Source organism: Dermacentor andersoni, chromosome 2 (genome assembly GCF_023375885.2).
Source record: "Dermacentor andersoni chromosome 2, qqDerAnde1_hic_scaffold, whole genome shotgun sequence".
Lineage (NCBI taxonomy): Eukaryota > Metazoa > Arthropoda > Arachnida > Ixodida > Ixodidae > Dermacentor > Dermacentor andersoni.
Window position 1 is genome coordinate 187,990,093 of NC_092815.1, and position 22,629 is coordinate 188,012,721.

The 22,629-nt window shown below is 49.0% G+C and overlaps 1 protein-coding gene across 1 annotated transcript in view; it reads right to left on the bottom strand.

The window, feature by feature from the left end:
• LOC126540322 (protocadherin-15-like) overlaps positions 1 to 22,629 on the bottom strand; it is a 296,148-nt gene that overhangs the window by 55,609 nt on the left and 217,910 nt on the right. The window contains exons 3-4 of the mRNA XM_050187115.3: positions 15,448 to 15,516; positions 13,944 to 14,167 (exon numbers count right to left, since the gene is read on the bottom strand). Of these exons, the coding sequence (XP_050043072.1) occupies positions 13,944 to 14,167; positions 15,448 to 15,516 (293 nt within the window). The remainder of the gene's footprint in view (positions 1 to 13,943; positions 14,168 to 15,447; positions 15,517 to 22,629) is intronic.

Genomic DNA, 22,629 nt, shown 5'->3' on the forward strand with positions numbered 1-22,629 from the left:
GTTTTTATCAAAGAGTGGTAGCAAGAATGACAACAGAGTGAGGTAGCACGCAGCCAACAGACCTGACCAACTCTCGCGAACATGGAAGCCGGTTCAATTCAATAGAGAATCCCCTCTTTGCATGTGTTTCCATCGGCGGTATCGAGCACAATGCGGTCTAACGCCCGCATAGGAACCGAGAAATGCACTGATCTGTACTCTTCTAAGAGGAATACGTCTTGTTTAACGCCGACAGTGCTTCGGCCTTTCACATGTGGGCATAATCTACTGAAGAACCCGCCATCGTCTACCGACTCCTGAAATAGTAACTCAGCGGCTTTAGTTGCAGAAATGTGCTTAGACAATCTATAGAAAGTCCATTAATGTTGATTTGATTTATTTGGTGACGTTGGAAATGTTGGCAATGTCTTTCAACGACTGTTGTGCAATGCCTACGGATAATTTATGGACTTGCATTCGCGCACTTTCGTTCACATATCTTCCATACAGTGAATGCAAAGGTTTGGAAGCATTCTCATACTAAATAGGCCCCGAAAATTAGGCTTATTATTGACTGCTGCTACTGTGCAGTCTATGGAGAGAGAAAGATAGAGAGAGAGAGAAAAAGAACAGAAGGCAGGGACGTTAACCAGGAAAGAGTCTGGTTAACAAGTCTTATACAGTCTACTGCTTTTATGCAGAGTAAAGGAGTCTGGAGAAAATAAAAGATGTCTATTAGAAATCTGCAGATAGTCCACGGACCTCACATCTTAATCTGTAATGTGGCGCGGACTTCTGTTGCTGGACAAGAGGTGAACGGTTGGATCCCGGTCGCGGCCGCCGCATTCCGATGGAGCAGAATGCGCGAACGTACCTGTACTAATATTCAAGCGCACGTGAACGAACCTAACGTAAACAAAATTCACCTGCAGCTTACCAACTGCGACGTCTTTCGGTTGCCCATGGGCCAACTAGAGACATTAAACACTATATATCGTTCAGACGTTAACAGCTAACGGCTTTGACATGCGGTGTGCAGTCTGTCCGAAAAATAAAAATAAAAAGTTAGTCTGTGGTTTTGTAGCGCGATATTACCTTGCTTAAGGAGGTGAGTCAGATGCCTCGATTGTGTTGATATGGTACAATAGAGCAACACGAAATCAAGACTTATTGTAGACTAATCAAGACTAAGACTAATTGGAAATGGTGACAGCAGGGCAGGAAATGAATGCTAAAGCTCGCTTTTCTTTCATTTCGTGCCCAACCGTACTGATGCAGCGTTATTGTAACATCACAAATTTGGACGCACTTTAGCGTGTGTAGGCTTTTCTTCCTTTTCTTTTTTGTCAGGAAAGGTTGTGGAAACTGGCTAGCTGGAGTCGCTGGCTCCTTTAAAAATCAACGTGATGCCTGCTTCTGGGTAAATGCTCAAATAATCAAGCACAGGGACTGTAAAACTTCATGACATCACGGTGACCTAGTGCGGGATCATCAAGGTTTTGCATAGCCACCCTGCAGTGTTTCCTTTTTGCGACTTTTCTTCCTCACCATTATACTCCGTTAATAGTACGAGGAACATTCTCTACATTGCAGCAAGTGCAATCTGCAAATGCAGCCTAACTATTATCAGTCGCCCATCAACGCATTCTCGCGCCTGCCAGTCATTCCTTCGACGATCTTAAAGATAACGGCGACCGTATACAAGCGGTGGCGCTTAGTTCGCACTTCCGTGTTGCGACACCTGTAGGACGCGTGTCCGCGCCGCGTGGCACGAGGACTTTCTTTAACAGTGAACCACGGACGTCGCCGCGAAGAACGCGTGGCGCCTGAGCCAGCGGTGACCGGGAGACCCGACCCGCGCCGAGCTCCCGTCACGCTTCGAGGGAGGAAGGAAGCAACGGACGACCGCACGACGGTACGGCACACAAACACGCGCACGTACACTGCGTTCTTCTCTCGCTTGCGCTTCATACTTTACATCTTGGTATTTGGAGCCCCCCTTTGCGCACGTATGCCTTCCTTTTTTCGCAGTTTCCTTCGTGCGCATCTTGCCTCAGTTGGACCATGGCGGGCGCACGATGCGGCGACGAATTTGGACGCAGCGCCGCCGTCACCCTTGTCTGGTCGTGTCGCGTCGAGGATTTTGGACAAAAGCGCTGTAATGCGCTGCCGCGTCGGAAACTACGTGCTCTGCACGTTGGTGTGCAGGCCAACCACGTAGACTGCAATGCGGCGGGCTGAAGCATTTTTTTTTTCTTTCGTAGACGAGCCTTGTTTGGCTTTGCAGGAACCCTCGAACGACTCTGGCTTTGTCTCGTACGGGAAAATGGCACCCCCGACCACTCAGCCGAGTGACCAGACTCGGTTTGCGGCTCAGAACAAATCACCGTGACAGGCGGCACCAACTGACCCGTTTACTCGAGTGGGGCGGAGAGAGGCCGTTTCGGCAAAAATCAACCGACCGCGACCGGTGTAGTGCTGAGGTATGTACAGCACAGTAGATACAGAACCGGAGCGGTGAAATATGAATGTGGCCGTCTCTCTATGAGATAATTTAATGTGCAGGCACGTCGAGACAACAGACGCACTAGTCTTTTTGCATCCACCTAGGCCAACTGCGTTCCTGAAATGTCGAAGACGGCATCATCGCGCCTCTTATTACACATTTTTAATATCGCTACCCAATAATCTAAGGTGCAGTAATGTTAGCTGCAAATATAAAGTCCTGGTAAACGAAGTGTGCCTTGGACGGTTTACCTGCAGCACTTCGGTTTCGTAACTGTCCTCAGTTCGCCCCCCCCCCCCCCTCCTTTCGGTCTTTTGTTCTCTTAATCGTCGCCTTTTAAGACTGCACAACCAGAAGTCCACATCCCCTCTATATAAACCAATGAGCACTCGAAAGTGTTCTGATTGATAGACTCGGAAATACGATCGAACGAAGATGCCGTGCCGCTGGGGTTGAAGATATTACCAATGAAAGAGGTAGCAGGCTAACTCGGACACAATTTCGGGCCGATTTGTCTGCTTTTCGCATAAGAAATTCCTTCCCCCTTTGCAACGGGTAAGTATGTCAGCGAAGTACGTGCTCGCAGTTAGTGTGAACCATCCAACGCGCCTTCGGTTGTAAAACGTACCGAATTCATTTTGATTACGGCGCGATAAGCAACTTGGGCCCACATGCGTGCCCACTGGATAGGTTGCGTGATCGCCAGTCTGTATTTGTGGTAATGTGCATTTGTGTTAATGCGGCATGTGGGTGAGAATCCGTACGCGATAATGTGGAGACCCTGTGTTCCATATGGGGGGGAATCTTAATGTGTGCGTGTCAATCCCATCGACACTTTTCTTTTTATCAGTGTCACATCGCTTTGCGTAGAAGTACACTGTTGTGATTGTATGCATGCGCGTTGGCTGTGCTTTTGTAAAAAAAAAAATATTAAATGATGGTGTTTGGCGAGCCAAAATATCTAATTATGAGGTCCGCCAAAGTGGGGGTTCCGGCATAACTGTTTCCGGGGATTCCGGCATGCAAGAACCCCCGGAGTTCTTTGACATGCACCCAAGGCACGGCACGCGAACGTTCTTGCATACCACACGAATAAAACCCGCGGCCTCGTACTCGGCAGTGCAATGCCATAACCATTCGGTTGTCGAACTTATATTTTGTAGTTCCCAAGAAAATTTCATTTTCCTTAAGTAAGCGCTCCCTCTGCGTCCGCTTGTGAGCACGTTGCAATCAATACTAATCCCAGCCAACTCGCCAAGCTGTGCTACTTGCAACATGCCAAATGTTCGAACGTGCCAGTTGTACGTATCTGACCCCTCTCTTTAAACCAGCTAAGTAACCTCACAGAGTGAGACCGTTCACAAAGGAAACAAGTAACACAAGGCACGCGAAGAGAGAAGAAGATCGAGGCTGATGAGAAAAACCGTGGGCAAAGCCCGGATAGCAGGTCGAAACAGAGCTATGAAAGTGGCTTAGGAAGCTATAGGAATTTTACGACCGCACGCACGAGTACGTACAGCCAGCGTGCGCCTATTCATTAGTCGTCTATTCATGCTAATCGCTCGAGCTCGCCCTCTCTGCGGAAGCGTCGAGTCAAGAGGTCAAGTCGCGGTGGAAATCATTACCACCGTTGGCGCTATAGCTGCCGCTTGCTTCGCGATAGGAAACAACAAAAGCACTAGAACAAGGAGCCGCACGCAGGTGAAAGGTCGGCGCAGAACAAGGCACGGCGGCGGCGGATCGAAACGACCCGGCTAGACCCACCAACGCCGTCGCATGACGCCGGACAGCGGAAAGCAAGTCCGCCCGGATGGTGGGCTCCGGCAACGGAGCACGGCGATGTGCGAATATTTCGGAACTTTGGATAAAAATGGAACGCTTCATGGTTAATGTTTATTTAGACTAGAGTATTCGCTACTGGAAATTTTCCAACATTCACATATGGCCGAATATACAGATGCTACGACTGGTATCGGAGCCTACAGCGATAAGGGACTATGCATTCTTTAGCAAACAGCGCGAATAACGGGACACACAAAAGTGGCACAAAAGTGTACCGTTATTCGCGCTGTTCGCTAAAGAATGTGTTCGTATCAACAAGCCCGACTAGCCACTATTCTAAAGGACTATGCATGTGGTGGCTCCGTGCTCCGTAAGCCAACTCGGTCCGAGATGCGTATAGAGCCACTCCTGCACCTTCTACGCCTTCTACACCAGGCAGCGTCAGGCGTTTCTGCTGCTCAGAGACACCTGATGCTGAGTGATCATGGACAGTCACTCAATCTGACAACCTGCCCTACAGACCAGACTTTCGGCAGCGTGGACATTGCATTCAACATATAGCATGCAAAAAATGTATCATCCATTCAGCAGGACTCTGATATTACCCCACGCGTCTGGGTGCACTCGGACATTCGAAGTGTTCTTTTTTCTTTTGTAGAATACTTGTGTTGGCGGGATTCAGAACTTTCACAATTAAGAACAAGGCGCTCCTGATTAGTTTTCACTCACTAACGTCGACCCAAGGACCAGTACACAATGTTTTCTTTTTCTCGAATTTCACCCCCATTGGAATGTGTCCGCCATGGCCTGCAGTTGAATACACGACTTCTCGTTCAGCAGTAGAAAGCCCCCCGCTGCTAAGCCAATGCGGCCGGAAAGCTTTTCATTATCATTTTAAAGAACGTAAGTGAGAAAAAAAAGAACGCCTCGCGTGCGATGAAGCCAAATGGCTTACAACTTCAATCTCGCAGACAACGCGGCGTTCTTCCGCTTGAAATATCGGATATCGAGAGACAGTGTTTTTTTCCCGCGTGAGCTGCTGCGCGCGTGCGATATATGCTCCGGCAATCGAGTCGGGTCCAGCACGGCTGCACTAGAACACGCACCGAGAGATGCGCTAGTGGGTAAACAAACCCCTTTTTTGTTTCCTCCGTGCGTGGCTCTCACGCGCAGGCCCGCCCGAACTGCAACGAGACGTCGCTGTGTAGCGAGGCCGAAGACCCCGCGTACTGTGCTCCCGGAAATGTCCTGCGGGCGCCTTAAGAAACGCGCGCCTTGGGTGGAATCGCCTTATCTCCGTTATTATCGAGCACCGCATTTCTTCTCCTCTCGCCGTCGGTCCAGCAGCGCTCCCAGCGATCACCGAAAGCTCACTGCATACGGCGCCACGCGTCGTCGTCGTCGTCACGAGGAAATTAATTACTGCGCAGACGCTTCATTAAGGGCGTTCTCTCGCTGTCATCGCGAGTGGCAAACCGCTGTTTACGGCGTTTCGGCACCGAGCCCGACTTCGCGGGGCGTGGCGACCGTCTGCGGCCGGGCTCGCCGTCGTCGAAACTCGTGGGTACCGATGCGCGCGTCGCCGCGAACGGGCATAAACGCGCTCTCGTTGATCACGATCGTGTTCGCGTGCGAAGACGCTTAGGCGTGGGAAATGCTCGCTGCCTTTCTCGGCCAGCCTGTTGTGTCTGTCTGCTCGGAGGCCACCGTGTTTTCTTTTTCCCACTGAAGCCGTCGGAACGCGCCTCGTGGAGGTTCTGGGACCACAAGACCGCTCACGGGTGTAACAGCGTAAGACGAAACAGCGCGAGTTGTTTAGTCTTGCATGGAACAGCAAGTGTTCTGTTTCGCATTGCTCTCTGTCCTCTATTGTTGTTGTTGTTTCAAGCGTTTATCAAGCAATAAGGTAACCAGGGGTATCTTGCCAATGCATCAGGCCTCTTCTCTCCCCCCGCTGTATGGCGCTATTTTAGCCTTCACAATATGCTACACAAACTCGCCTGCACTTTGCACACTTCTCAGACCGAACTGCCAGAGCTTCGAGTTCGCAAAAATGCTGTTTCCCACTCGCCAGTCGCCTTCGCTAATAACGTGTACTGCCTCTCGAATCGCTTGCACTTACCCGAGGAAAAATTCTAGCGTAAGGACATTTTTGTGAGTACGGGCTCCGATGTGCAGTGGGTGAATTCCCAAAGCCTTTCACTCTTCTCTCTACCATTGGCCGATGGCTTACGTTAAGAATATCTACAACAACACGATTCAGCCGCCATGTTTACTTAGTAGCTGTAGTGTTGGGCTGCTAAGCAACACACATACAGTGTGGTTGTGTGTGTGTGTGTGTGTGTGTGTGTGTGTGTGTGTGTGTGTGTGTGTGTGTGTGTGTGTGTGTGTGTGTGTGTGTGTGTGTGTGTGTGTGTGTGTGTGTGTGTGTGTGCGTGTGTGCGTGCGTGCGTGCGTGCGTGCGTGTGTGTGTGTGTGTGGGTGTGGGTGTGTGTGTGTGTGTGTGTGTGTGTGTGTGTGTGTGTGTGTGAGAGAGAGAGAGAGAGAACGTCAGGAACACCTTCGTGGACATTCAGAGTTATTGGCCTGTATGAGGCGGCATATGCCCGCACCACCTGCATCAAATAAACCCGGATGATCATACAGGCCCGTGTTCACAAAAAGCTCTTACAATAGCATTGCTCGCACGTGCGAATTTCAGCCATTGATCCTGATTCTAGGCATATATTGCCGAAGGCGGCCGGCCAGTCGTAAAAAGCACTAACGAAAAAAAGCACTGTGAAGTCGTCCCATAGTTTCCTATATACTAACACCCCTCGTATGTTTCTTTAACGTGTCCTAGCTAACGTTACTGTTCAACGAAAAAAATAATGACAATACGGTGGAAGAAACAATTATTAGACATACGGAGTGACCAGACTAGGAACCCCAAACTATATGCGAGGCGCAGATGGCGTAAATAAGAAGTGATTGAATAGTATTGAAAAGAGCCTCCATTCTGCAGTTGGCCTCATTCGGTTAACGATGCTAATACTGATCGCACGCGCATCTGCGGCACCGACTCACCGCGCCCTAATACGGGTGGTGAGTGCCCGATAAACTATACCGATTTCAGCCAGCCGGGGGCTCCAGCTACTTTCAACGCTTGGCTTTCTCCCTATGATAGATGCTCGTTGTCACTTAAGCGACTAAAATACCTCGGACACACGCAAATGCACTATCGAGTGCGATCGTGGGCACAACCCAGTCGCAAAGCACTGAACGGGTCTGGGCACAGTGTTTTTTTTTCTTTTTCTTCCTTTTCTTCTATTTAGCGGGTAGGGTTGTACCCGGCAAGGAAAGCAGGGTAGAAGGAAGTGGTAAGGGATTCTTTATTAAAGTAGTGTCTAGTACATGCCTCCGCGGAATGCCACGGCTTCAGAGAAAAGCTCGAAGATAGCCGTTAACCTGGCGGCATGACATCGTCTGCTAGCTTCCTATAGTTAATTAAGGAAAGCGACTGCTCCCAGGAACGCGATGACCCCACATTGGAGGATGGTGGGAATTTTTTTCTCAATGCGGGATTATTTGAAGAAGGTGCACAATTTGGCAGACATTAAATGGCAAGGTGTTTTCCTTTTCCTATATGTGCCATCTCGACTTGACATCGAGACCGGGTAAGCTGTATAGCATCACCGTTACTCATCCGCCATGCCGTCCGTTGAACAGCACGAACAACTGGCCAGAACTCATTCAAGCTCGCTGTGATAACGTATTCAAGGAGGAGGAGGAGGAGGAGGAAATAAAGAGAGAAGGAAGGGATGTTAACCAGAAATGCGTGTGGTTGGCTACCCTACTCTGGGGAACGGGAAAGAGGCAATTGAAATATAAGATAGATAGAGGGAGGGGAGGGGGAGGAAAGCCGCTGTGAGCTCGCGCATGCACACGGAGGGCCTGAGGGAGTCAAAGTTCACATAGGCCACTCGCCCTCAAGAAAGACAAAAGCGCCTTTATAGCTTTGTGGGCCTACGAGCGATGGGGACGGTGTTCAAGCAGCAGCTGCACGGACGTCGGCCAACACATTCAAGAAGCCACGAAGTGCCGCTTGTGCCAGCCGCTGCGTGGCACTCGCAACGTAGCCTGTGGTGTGATGCAGAGCGACAACACGGGCCGCATAATCGTTTATACTCCGACCGCGACTTTCATATGCCACGCGGTCTCAATAGGCGAGTTCGCAGCGAGTTTCAGAAGGGTACACTGAACGAGCTGACACGTATTGACGCTGAAATTCTAGAGTCAAAATTAAACATGGACGGTTAGGTAACGCGGCGCGAGCTTTCCTTCACGCCCTTGTCTAATTTTCGCGCTAAAATTTCAACATGAGTGCAATTTGTCTACCCCGACATTGTGTCCCATATGCGGTGTTGACGAGAACTTGGACCACGTAACTCATATTTATAGATACTTTACCGGACATAAAGATCTGCCTTGCGGAACGCTCTAGACATGCGACACAAGATGCGTCTTGCACTGCGGGACGTTTTCTTACCATAGCAGTGTTTAGGCCCTGCCTTGCACAAAACTAAGGTGCTTATAACATTCCTGCGACACAGCTCCGAATTAGACGGCAAATAACTTGTGCATATATACTGGAGCATTTGACGCGCGCGCGAGCGTTTGTCTGTGCGTTTCCTCTTCTCTTTTTTTTTTTTCCCTCCGCGATCACTAATTACTCCTGAATTAGTGTGCCAAGCTCGTCGCTGTAGCCGAAACTCTCCAGTTATCATCCAACGGTCCATCTTTTCTTGCAATTATTTAGCCATTGTTGTTTTGCTCCGGCCAGACAGTTTTTCATGGCATCTCCGCTTCTGCACTCAAACGGGTTTCAATTGTATCCTGATTCCTGCACGAGTGCCTGCACAAGATTCTGGCTGGTAACTGAACGCGAATTCAAGTGACATCCACCTTAAGAGTTTTACCGCGTATGCATCCTAAAGTTATAAGGCACGGTATTTACTTTAGGCGAGGCTGATCCACGCAACGGGCGTCTTCCTATCTCGCCCATTTCGGCATGCATAATAAGTTTAATCCACGCGACTCTACCGATGGCGCCTCTCGCAATCTCGTAGCCTCCGGCTTGCGCGCGTAAGGTCTCAAGTTCAATAGTTTCCACGGCTCTTCCTTCCGAAAAAAAAAAAAAACACTAACCTCGTGACCGGACTGCGGCCTGCATTGAGCAAAATAAACGACAGAATAACACGAAGGCTCTCTCACGGTAGGATGGGCATAACGCACGAGGGCATTGCGAACGCACACGGAAGTGTGCGAGATGCCTTGCTCCGCTTTTGAGCACTTGTATAAGAAAGAAAGAAAGAAAGAATAAGCGAATTGGGCTCTCTCCCAGCCTTGCAGTTCTACAGCCTGCAGAGCACCGCCCCGCCCGCCCCCTTTCCTACCTGGATGCATTTTTCGCTGCGCAGATGCACATGGTAATTCTTGGTAGCGATGCGGCAGCGAGTAAGGCGAGGAAGTTTCTACATAGAGAAACTAAAAATAATAAACGAACAAGAAAGGCAAGCAAGAAAGAGAACTTGTCCAGAGGCACAACACGGCTGTCAACGAGGAAAGCGGATTGCGCAAACTCGTTCGCGCTTCTCTTATATATGCGTAGGGGCACGACGCTTTTTTTTTTTTTTTTTTTACTACACACACGCACTTAGCGCGGCACTTCCCCGCGTACGACACCGCGTCTGCGCGCGAACTAGGAGGTGACAAGTCGTCGCGAGACCTGAGGTGTCCGCCGCTGCGCCGATGACGGCAGCGCCGCTTCACTGTGTCTCCGGGATTGCAGTCACAACCGCTGTCTTCGTATTATACGTGCGGGAAAGAATGGAAAGAAAGAGAGAAGGAAAACGAAAGAAAGAAATGAACGCGAACTACAAAGCTGTCGCCTCGTTTCACGACTCCGCGTTCGCAGCCAGACGAAGACGTTTACACGACGCGCACGAAGGAATCTCTGCTCGGCCGCGTAGCGAACACTTTTCGCACGGATATGGCGACTAGGCCGCTAAGGCCTTCTCACACGTACACAATCACGCACAAAAGCGATGACAAGACGAGACGAAAATAACTCGTCGGCTACGCGATGTCAACCCAGCTGGACCAGAGGCGTGCGCCACTGTCTGCCCGTCCCGCGTGCGTGGTATAGTTTCCTTCCGCTTGTTGTCCCCGCAGACCTTCCTCCACTTCATTCTGTTTTATTCTTCTTGCTCTGTTCTTCCTCTTTCTTATCCAATCTTTCGTCACCGGGAACGCGTGCTCTAGCACGCTATAGTTGGCTTCCACGCGCGGCGTTCGAATACGTATCCACATCGCGTGTACATGCATGAGTGGCGCCCTATTTGCATGGCAAGGCCGCCGCCGGCGAAAGAAATTCCGTTAGCTCGCCCGGTCGCAATTATAGACGGGCGGGAGGCGCTGTCGGCTGCGCCGTTAAATTATACGCTTCCTGCCAGGTGGACGATTTAGATACCGTGGCGTATAAGGGCCATGTGTCCGGTGAACGGTGCCAGTGGGTTCTCTGCTCCGCGAATCACTTGCAGGCGACGAGGACAAACTAAGCTAGAGTCACGCGCAAGAAATTACTATTGCTTTTTTTTTTTATCTTCCTCCCTTCTTTGACTTTCTTCTTCAGGTGCTCCACAATGTCACGAGTCACTAGACACACTGCGGTGACAGATGCCCGTACAGAAAAAAAAAAAGAAAAGAAAGTGGGAGACATGAAGACGTCGGTCTTGCTCTCCTAGTATTCTTTTTTCTTGCCGTGAAAGTGCTCGGAACCCTCGCGTATATTTTTTTTTGTTTTTTGAAAGGAAGCTTTCTATTTTCTTCATACACTTTTGTGTCTCTTCTGTTGTTCTTCCAGCAACGCAACGCGGCTAGCACTTCTTGTCTCCGGATACTGCGAGGCACGTGTCCAGCACTATATATGCTGCATTCCAAGCCGGCGCTTGTTTCTGTTGTTGAGCCGAACTATCACGAGCATGCACGTGACATATAGCGAACTCGTGAAAGCCACATGGCCCTTGCGCGAGGGAGCTCTGTGCCGCTGCAGAAAGGAAAACGTGCTATTGTAGCACACTTACGTGCGCGCTAAGTGGGACCTCTGCCGGAACCTATGCGGCCATTTGGGAAAACGTAATAGAATCGCCCGTATGCGTAGAAGGCAATGAAAATTTAAAAAAAAAGTTAATTACACTGCAAAAGAGAAGGTGCCAACAAACGCGTGGCACGAAGAGGATACGTAACGGGAAACGACATCTGTGAGGAACAAGTGTAGTGCCATTGTTCGTTGATTTGAGTCTCTGGCCCCGGTTACAAGTGTACCGAGACTGCGCATAAGGAAACCGTCACTTTACGCCGAAGAATTGCCCGGCATTTATTATAACCAACAAGAAAGAAATATATGGGTACAATATCTTTTGGTTTCAAAGTTTCCCGGTCTGTTCCAGTTTTAAATCGAGATGATGTTTCGCACGCGTTTGCCCCGAACATGCCATTACTTCCTTACATATTTTGCTTTGGAAGTAATGCCTCGTCGGTATCTCGTCAGTTTCTTTATTTTTTTATTAATCGAACCACCTTGTCTTCTGGTTCTATTTTCTTTTCTTTCTCGCGTTTTTGACAACGCCACCGTTGTCTACCAACGTTACCTCAATAGACCCCGTCAATTTCCGTCTTGGTCCTTTGATGCCTTTCCCAACCGTTCCTTCGGGTGTGGTCGTTCCCAGCACTATCGTTATCATTATATTTGTCGTTGTTGTTGCAAAGTAACCAATGTTTGCATTCGTCTTTGACCGAACTGAACTGATGGTTAAAGTAAAGGGTTTCGCAAAGTAATCTTCAACGAACCACTACAAAGGTCAGGTAACTGTAAGAAATGAATTTAACAGCGGCTGAATTGAAGTCTGAACCTCCCTTCCCCCCGCCCGAAGCCAGACAGAAAAAAAAAAAAAAGTAATTAAGCGTGCAAGCGTTGTTCTGAAATTGAGGCCTCTCAGATGGCTGATTTGAATTCGGCGTTCTCGCTGCTACTCGGAGCATAATATGTCTCGAAGAGGTGATATAGGAAGGACGTGACATAGTATGATTATTAACGCTATCCCTCTCCGTCTAATGTAAACAGTGTTCGTGTATCTCGACGCAGGCGTTGTTTTTCTTTTACTGATATGTAATTAAAGGAGAGACATGCGCCTTTGTCTGCACCGGTTGCTCCTCTTCGAAATACGAGCAAAACTAAAAGCACAAATAGACTGGGCAAAAAGCGCAGAAGACGGTCAAGTATCTTTCTCCGATCATCTTCGGTCACAAATGTTTAGTGCATTTCTCACGCATCTGGCGTTTGTACCGCCCGTGCTATTGGTGTACAAGCCCACCTCCTTGCACGCTGAAGTTTCAAGTTTCAAGTTTTGATGCGAAAGCATCGAACGGTCCATTGAGCGAAAAAGCCGGCGTCTGTCGTCTGTAGCAGCGAAACGGCCCCTAAATTCCCATTGGCTGCGACGCCACGTCCCTGCGCCTGCGCCTTGGTGGCGAAAAAGAGAAACACCTGCCTCCGCGCGTCATGTGTTGCGTGAGGGGAGAGGGCATCCCCGTAACGCCACGTTACCCACGCTCTCGCTCTCGGAAGCCTGTGTTATCCGCGCGAGCTCTCGCCTGCGTTGTAACTGCACCTCGGTAATCGCTATAAAGAAATTAATTTATAAAAACAAAGGACTAAATTCGAAAGGAAAAATGTGGACGATAGCGAGTTTCGAACATACGATCCCACGCTCAGAAGCCGAGTGCCATACTCACTGGGCTAAACCTCGAAGGGCCGCTCAGCGGCGTTCTATTGGACATAAGTGCTTTCGCATTGACAACTCGTAAGTGCTTAGGTGCCCTCAGAAAGAGCACGCTGAAAAGCCTGGTGCTTGTAGATGCGTCCGAGCCGCGCTACCGTGGATATCAGCACGAACGTTTTGAAAGCAAATGCGCAAACAAACCGTAATACACCATGACGATGCAAAACAACTCATATCTTCAATCAAGATTTGCGTGGCGGCATAAATTTACCGAGTAATTTTGCACACTTCCCCAGGGTGGTTTCGCACAGGATATTAAAGTGGCTTTCATTATCACATAATTTCTTTTCGCCAATTGCCTATACCTAAACAATAATAGTAACTAATGAAGGAAAAATCAGACATCCAGCCGTTCGTAGCAATTGCTACAAAAGAAACCCATACGGGTTCCTGGAAAGAAAAGCCTCGCATCTGAAGAAAAATTCGTCCCTTTCCGGGGCAGCCGCTCTACCATCTGGGCTAACCAGGCGGCCAGCAGTCATAATAGTAACTATATTGAGAAAAAGAACATTGGAAGATAAGAAGAAACAAGTCAAAAGTTCAAAAAATCTAGAGCAGAGTTTGCTAATAAAATAGGGGTAAATGAAATTGGCGTACAGTCCTAGACACAAACGAACATACAGACAAGTTGCACAACCCACTATGCACAGTGAGAGTCCCGACATCTATTCGTAGTATACACAGTTCCGAACATGTATACACTCGATATGAAGAACGTATGTCTTCTTTTTTTTCTTTTTAGAGGCCCCGGCATAGAGCAGGGTAGCACACAGTGCATAGAAGGAGACGCTCACCAGGTGGTCGTCCTTGCGCGTGTGCCTGGGCGAGCAGATGACGTCGGTGGTGACGGATCGCAGCCCGTCGCGGCCCTCCTTGTCCAGTTTCTGCCTTAGCACGAGGCTCTTGGTTCCCGGCAGGATGGTCAGCGGTGAGCCCTCAGGGTCGGCCATGCGGAGCTCGATGTCGCCCCATGGTTCGCTGGCGTTACCCACAACCTGAAGGCTTCCCACGATGCTCTCTGCACAACAAACAGGATTCTTCTCGCATCACAGAAAACGTGAATAGGACGAACAAGTTAAGACAGGCGATACAGAATTTCCGGCTTAGTGCGCACATGTACAAGACACGAGGGCTAACTTCCCAACAGCATCAGACAGCGGTATTATGGCCTGCGTCGTTTCAAGCGAATGAAACATTTATATTACGAGCCACGGCATGATTTTGGCGGCTATAGGGACTAAACCCTCAAAGAACATCCTGGTAGGCTCTCCGAAGAACTTGATACGTGACCCGCCGTGGTTGCTCAGTGGCTATGGTGTTAGGCTGCTGAGTACGAGGTCGCGGGATCGAATCCCGACCACGGCGGCCGCATTTCGATGGGGGCGAAATGCGAAAACACCCGTGTACTTAGATTTAGGTGCACGTTAAAGAACCCCAGGTGGTCGAAATTTCCGGAGTCCCCCACTACGGCGTGCCTCATAATCAGAAAGTGGTTTTGGCACGTAAAACCCCATAATTTTCTTTTAACCTGATACGTTATTCATCCCGAGTACTGCGTTCAGACATGTCCCGTAGAAAGCTCGTGAAGCGACTTATGCGATCAAACCTTAAAACATTCAAAAGTTAGATTCTGAAGTTTTACGTGCCAAAGCCACGATATGATTATGAGACACGTCGTAGTGGGGGTCTCGGGATTAATTTTGACCACCTGGGGTTCTTTCACGTACACCCAATGCGGGGTACACGGTCGTTTCTTTTGCATTGCGACCCCGGCGAAATGTGGGCGCCGCGGCCGGAATTCGACCCTCGGGCATAGCAGCGCAACGTCAAAGCCACTACGCTACCACGGCGGGTGGTCACAATTAAACCGCAACCCTTTCCTGTATTAGCGCTCTTCGTGGCCTGTATAGTACTACGGGATGTCATGCCGAACAACTACATTCCACGTTCGAGATGTGGAAAGTATATCTTCAAGAAGCGGCCGAAAATCGGGACAGATATACACCGGGAGAACGGCCCGATACCCTGCGTGAGGGGAACGCGGGGAGAAATAACAAAATGGGGAGGTTGTTGAACGAGACGGTATATACCAAGCGTCACGTTTCCTTTCCTGCGGTGCCTTGGCAGTTCATTGCACGCACTCGAATTGGTGTGCATGACTCGGCGTTGAAGCTACGTTTTTTTCTTCTATGCAGCAAAGGTTTACGTGCAACGGGAGCTGCAAGAGCACACTTCGCATATGCAGTACGGACGTGTTGTTTGGTCGCACGTGTGAACGAGCTGTGCGCACGAACTTACCGACTGGAAAGGCTTCGTTGACCGTGAACGTCTCCGAGGATCCACCGTGCGTCAGGTAGCAGAGGTTATCTGCGGAGAAAGAACAAACGAACTTGTTATGTATGTTCAGAAATATTAAGCACGCGCTCTGACCTCGTATATCAGACTACGCATGCGCGGTTCATTAGGGAGCTTTAGAAATAGCGTCCCCAAATGCGCTTAAGCACCCGAGAATGGAAACTTCCTTGTATGCTTTGTGCGTTCTTTTGCGCTCTCCTTGCGTTCTTTTGTGCGCCTGGCCGATAGCGTCCACTTACTTTATGTACCTTATTTCTATAACTCCCAATTGTCAAGAAGCGACACCTGCATGAGGTCGCTATAGGGCATCGCTGACCAAGCACGATTCAAATTCTATTATTATTATTATTATTATTATTATTATTATTATTATTATTATTATTATTATTATTTGCCACGTAGCATACGCACGCTGAAGCCACACGCCGCAGCTATAACACTCACGGTTGAGGAAGATAACGTTTAATCTAATTTAGTTACAATTACTCTTTAATAAGTTACGGAACATGTATTTGTTAGTTATGAATTTCCAGTTCAATTACGTTCTTCTGACTAGACGCCCAAACATATAGTATAGGGACAACAACTGACATGTTGCGACACAAGTTTTCAAAAGCTTCTATTTTCTTGCGCAGGCTATCACTTACAAAACCCCGCAACCTCAAACTTCCTTCTGGTTGCCTCCACAAAATAATTTTGATCCCTTCAGTCTACATTCACACGAGAGGAGGAATTGCTGCCTTAGTCTGCAGACGAGTGTCGCGTGGCTCAAATGCAAGGAGTCGCACCGCGATTCGGACTCAGCAGGCCACGTGATGAGCGTCCACAGACTGAATCAGTGATCCGTCTGCTCGTGTGCATCCGGCTTTCGCAGGCAGAGAAATTTCAGTGCCGAGTAAGTTTGTATCCCTGCCCTATTAGAATCCGACCACAGCGGGAAATCGAACCCATGGCCTCGTGCTCCGCATCTGAGCCTGAAGTCACACAAGCCCCGAGCCACGGCGGCGGGCTTGTATATAGTTGCTGAAGATGTCTGACGAGCAGTCTGTTTATAGAGGTGTTGGCCATGCAGTGGAAACGTTCAGCGCTAATCGTTTCAGCCACGACTCCCATGGGGAAAAATGGTGTCGCGAAGAAAGCGATGCATTGCGTTTTGAGAAACGCGTGGCTGTAGCACGGAGAAACTGACGAATGTGCGCGTAACTTAACTTTATAATATCGAGTCTTTACCAGAGCTAACTGCGCTGACGCACTACAATTTTCTGTAATTAACTCGGCGCTGATTCTTTGGCCATTTGTCATTGCGCGGTCGTCATTTGTGCCATTATACGTGGTGGCACACATACCGGTGACAAGCGAACGTCCGTACACTCCGAGCCCGCGCGTTTGCAAATGTGAGATCATTCGAGGATGCAAAACATTCCCGCAACCTCGAGCGGCGCACTTCGAAAAGAAGGCGTTTAAGCGTACACAGTCAGCGTCTGCGTGCGAAGCCCGTACACATTACTGTCGCACAAAGCAGACGGCCGTACAAATACAGGTCTGGCTGAAGCACGGGAAAACGTTTGCATACAATAGTGAGATCTGCGCAGCCCTACAGCAGCTCGTCATTCAGACAGTCAGAAGGTGCGTGCCTTTACACGCCGGAGAGGAACGACTTGAGGCGTCAAGGCCATTGCCCGTCGTTTCATACCTGCGCTACAGTATGTCAATACAACGGATGAACGCTCACGAGTACAGCGTTCAAAGCTTCATTTAACGTATAAGACAGGGACAAAAGAAAGACTGGAGAGCAGACACATGCACTGCGATGACTCAGAGCAACTTTATCGGGAAAAAGAAAACAGCGTGCAGTATGTATCGATTCACAATCACTGATATTATATGAGAACGACGATTGCTGTACACTGTAGGAAATTGCAGCAAGGCACGGGTCAAAACAAGGCGTATCGATGGAATGTCGCGCGCACAACAGCAAGAATTTGTCTAGATGTCATACGCTATACTCGTCGCACACGTCTAGGAATTCTCAATTCTTTCCTCGGTAGGGCTGTCGATGGAGCGCATACGCACACAACAACCTCCCTATTAGGCCATATTTTTTTTTTCTTTTTAACTGCCAGGGGCATAGCTGTAGAATTAATTTTGGTCATGCCAACGACCTCCATGCATAAAGCGAACTTCCAGCAATACTCGCTCTATATGCCAGTTTCTGGGCATTGCAATACGACCCGCGTCGGTCAGGACTCCTTTCAACCAGAGTTCCCAGATAAATAACCCCTCCACGAGGGAAGAGACTAGGTATTATTGACTGTGAGCGCTTAAAAGACAGATTGCATCCCGCTAGAGAGCAGCGAGACACTGCAAGAGAAGTCACTCGCTTTGATTCGCCATATTCAGTTATCCTGCAATTAGAATTGTCGATTAATTGGACCTTGCTTTACGATCCGCTGGTGACTTGCTTCAGATGGGAGAGTAGCCGTCACCCAAAGCCGATGGTGCCGGGTTCGATCGCTACACCCGGACAAACTTTTTCTAAAGTGCGAAGCTGTCGTATGAGAAACCTGTGTGTGCTGTTGCAGGTTCCACAACGGACACACCCCACCTGCTTTGGCTGCCTGCACCTGCTTTGGCTGACGAAGGCTACTCGATCGACAGATGATACTAAAGCTGCCAAGTTGCGAGCTGATCAGATAGTCAATTATGTTGGGTCATGTACGATAAGTGCGTTAGGCCACCGTGAATACTGCAAGTTCTGAATGGGGAGGAAAGCCACGCTTTTAATTGAACATCTACCCGCTGGACAAGCCTCACTAAGAAAAGAAAAGAAAAAAAAAGAAAAGGAAGAAACATTATCTGCATTTCCTTTGGAGCTTCGTACCATACCTTTGGCTGGATGACTATTCTCTCTTTTATGGAATTTCCCCACCCAGCGGACTTCTGCGGAACCGATTTGCGATAAAGAGCAGTTAAATCCAATTTAACTATGCAACTGGCACCGTAGCGAGTTTGCGCTTATCTTCCCTTGCATTCCTCACCTGTGGTGCCACCGCATTAAAACGCCTAAGAGAGAAGCAAGGGAGGAAAAAAAAGCGGCGTATCACCGGGGGCAATAACTTAGGCACGCGTTAGCGAAGGTGCGAACCGGCCCACGCCCCTGTCAAACGCCTGCAGACAAATTAACGCCTACATTCTTTTTGTGCGTGTGTCTCTCACGCGCGAGCGATAGGTCCCGCGGAGAGGCCAAATTGGACGTCGTGTGCGTTGCCCCCCGCGGAGTCGCCAACTGCGCGTGGCGACAATTTGCAGGCGTCGCGCAGCAGGCAGCAGGCGGCGGCGAGAAGAGCGGCCCCGTCTTGTCGCCTATCAACAGGCCGAGATTCCTTCGCCTGTAGCTCCAGCGCTTGCCGCGTTCTCGTTTCGAGCAAAACGGCCGGGAGTGACCGCGCGCGTTACACAAATCCTGTTATTCATGAGGCGCGCGCAGCGAGCGGGGGGAGCCTCGGGCGGGCCCCTTTCGGGAGCAGTGACAATTAGCGAAACGATCGCACGCCGCGCTGGACACGTGACTGCGGCGCAAGGCAGTGCACCCATACACGCTGTATAGCTACGAGGAAGGAAGGCATGCGCTCGGTATAAGGGGGGGGTCGTCATTCTGCCTTCTGCGCGCAGTTGGTCGGAAAGCACGACTCGCTTCTGATCCAGTAACGTCTGAAAAAAAAAAAAAAGTGCTGATGCAGAATCGCGAGATGCAGAATGAATAAAGTGCGCCAAGGCGCAGCTGCAGGTGCAATTAGTGCGTCGGTTGGTCGCACAGAAACGCAGAGGCCGCACAATGCGCACGATATCGGTCACTGAAAGGCACAATCGCCTGCGCTAACGCAGGACTTGTGCGAACTGATATGGCAGATAACAAGTGTGTCGCCCTCTGGTTTTTATGAAGCATACTCATCTTGTTCGCCCCTCCATCAATTTTAATATATATATATATATATATAATATATATATATATATATATATAGAGAGAGAGAGAGAGAGAGTAAGAGGTCGGTGCGATTGTGAATATTAGGGGAATTCAGGCGTTCGTAGCAGCTTTAGTATGGCATGCAATGCAGGATGATAAGCTTTCTTAAACAGATGTTAGCATTAGGCGTCCCTTCATGAGCAAAGCTTACACCACGAAGTACAAGAAATGCTGATGTTATACTGGTATGAACACGAATGAGATGTTTGCGATAAGCGTAAACGATCCCGTTAGACGTGCTGAAAAGCTTGTAAGACTTCCGTGATAAGGCGAATTCACTTTCAACACCGGACAGAAGTTGACGGCACTAGGATTGCGCAGACTGCCCTTGCTATATGTGATTTACTTTAATTTTTAGATTTCGTGTCAATTCACAGATGACAGCTTTCACACTTCTTTCTTGTCTTATGTTTTCTCATTCTTCCCTCATTTCCCTTAAAAATAAAAAGAAATAAAAAAAATAAGAGAAAGATCGGCAGATCTCGCGCACACGTGTCAATGTGCGATAAACATTCTTTCACGCTCACTGAAATTACCATGTCTTCACTCAACTTCTCCTTTAGCACTTCTTGTAGCTCAACCATCCTCACCCAGTGCATGCTCTGGTACCATTCTGTTCACATTACCACACTCGCCTGCTCGTGTTGCCGACGCCTTTACTGCTTGCGTAGCCGACTTTATCACTTATTGCCTCTTTTTCTGCTTGTCCATTAGAGCACCGAGCCAGTGGCACATACGAATTCTCGGGAATTAGCCGAGAATGTTCACATAGCCAGCGGCACATATCCGCAGCGGCCCAACTTGTACTCGCAGGCCGCGACAGCGCAACTCGGAAGGACAGCAGCCAGTAGCCAACAGACGCAAAGTGGGCGGAAGCGCCAAAGGAAGTTCCGCTTTAAAAGAAGCCCTCCAGCATTTTAGCTGTTGCACCCTTATACAAACACAGTAAGCAGAGGAGTTGCCGGTGTCATTCTCAGTGTCCTCGCCTCCTTTATAGGCACAGCTGTTGGAAAGCAAGGCGAATGCTGAACTACCCGCTTTTCGAATCCAGCCGCAAACGACAAATCCACTTAACAGAGAATTACAGCATGTTCAGCCATTGCGGTAATCGGCTAGTACATATTTCCCGTACTCGAAGCAACCCCCTTGGGCAATGGTCAACAAGTTGCCAGCGTTGCAAAGTAGTTATATAGGCGCAATGCAGGCGTATGCGTGCGACCATATTTCTTGCGCCTGCTCTCTGCGGGTGTTTCCGTCGCGTTGTGGCGGCCTTGTTGCTCGGTGATCACCGCTGCCCCGCACCGAATGCGAGGCTCCGTCTGGATTGCTCCTCGGCCAGTGTGTATGCCAGGCACGTACACTGTGGCGGTGGGTGTTGAGCTTGTGCGTGTCTCCCGGCTACGTGTGTGAGCTTGCGTGCACATCGCATAGGAAGATAAATAGAGAGAGGGGGGGGGGGGGGGCGCGACGGGAAGGCTGCGATTGTTGTTGCTCCTTACTGTTCTACTTCACCCATACTTCCCTCGCCGTATGTCATAGCCGTGTGCGGGCGGCAACTCTCACTTTCCCGCAAAGCCCCGGGGTGCGTCAACAAAGCTGACCACAAAGTGTTCGTCCTCGTCACGCGGTAAATTTCCCGTGCAAGCAGAAGTCAGGACATGCAGAAAGACATTTGTTAAAAGGAAAAAGTGGAAAGTTCGGCCTGAACCAACGTCTTATTGGAAGTCGGGTCGTGGTTATAGTGCATGTGGAAGCGCGGTTTTTGTCAGATAATTCTGCAGTTACCTCTGCCCGGTGAATGACGGTCTTCTAGGTCGCATTGCTGCGAATGTGCGTGCGAATCTACGTTACAACAGCTGAATCGATTTATGCCCACCGAATCTCGAAGTGGATTCTGAACTTTAACAATCTCTGCCGACTCTTGATTTTGTCCAAGGGCGCGAATCGGCGGGAAATCACGCTGGAGAAGATGCCAAGGTGACAGGCTCTACAGCCGCAACGTTTATTTCCGCGTTCGGCGAATCTCGGGCACGAGCCAGTTCATTGATACTGTGCTTAGCGGAAGGCTTCGTAACACTTGAAGCTTAGATGCCTTAGATGTTTTCCACAGCCTATGGCCTTCAGCTTTCGGCCACAAGTAGTATATTTTAAAGTATATAGGGTCACTGCTTTTGACTGCGGCGGGGTGATGTTTTCGCTTTCCGAATGTTTTCACGCAGACGATGCGCTGAACACACTCAAGAGTTCCTTTAAACACACTAAACACACTAAACACACACACAAACACACACACACACACACACACACACACACACACACACACACACGCGCGCGCGCGCACACACATTCATTTCATAAGGAGCCAACAAACACTGACACCAAGGACAACATAGGGGAAATTACTTGTGGTTAATAAATGAAATGAAGAAACGATAAATTAATGGAAATTGAAGTGGATGAAAAAACAACGTGCCGCAGGTGGGAACCGTACCCACAACCTTCGCATTTCGCATGCGATGCTCTACCATTAGAGCTACCACGGCGCCGTTTCCCCATCTATTAATCCATTAATTTCCATTAATAATGTTTGTTGGCTTCTTATGATATGAATAATAAAAATCGGGCCCCTCGGTTAGCCCCCTTTCTTCTCGTTTATATATATATATATATATATATATATATATATATATATATATATATATATATATATATATATATATATATATATATATATATATATATATATATATATATATATATATACATATATATGCTGCACCCAGGACCCAAGAAGAGAAGCGCACTAACAGGGCGAGCTGGACTGTACACGCTTCTTATTCTGCCAGAGCCCAGTTTTTAAGTCAGCGTGATGCGTGATTTAGACTCGCGCTCGCTATCGGTCTTGCCATCTTGCATCTTGTTGGAAGCGCTCAAAACATTCGCGATACTATTTTCTCTCTCGGGGTAATGGACCACATCGAGACGAAATAACAAGCGGCCTACGCACAAGTTAACGGCGCAGCGACGACGTATAAGACAAGTATCCTTTCGATCTACGATTCGCTTGGCTGCGGAAACGGCGAGCAGTCCTATAGAGACAA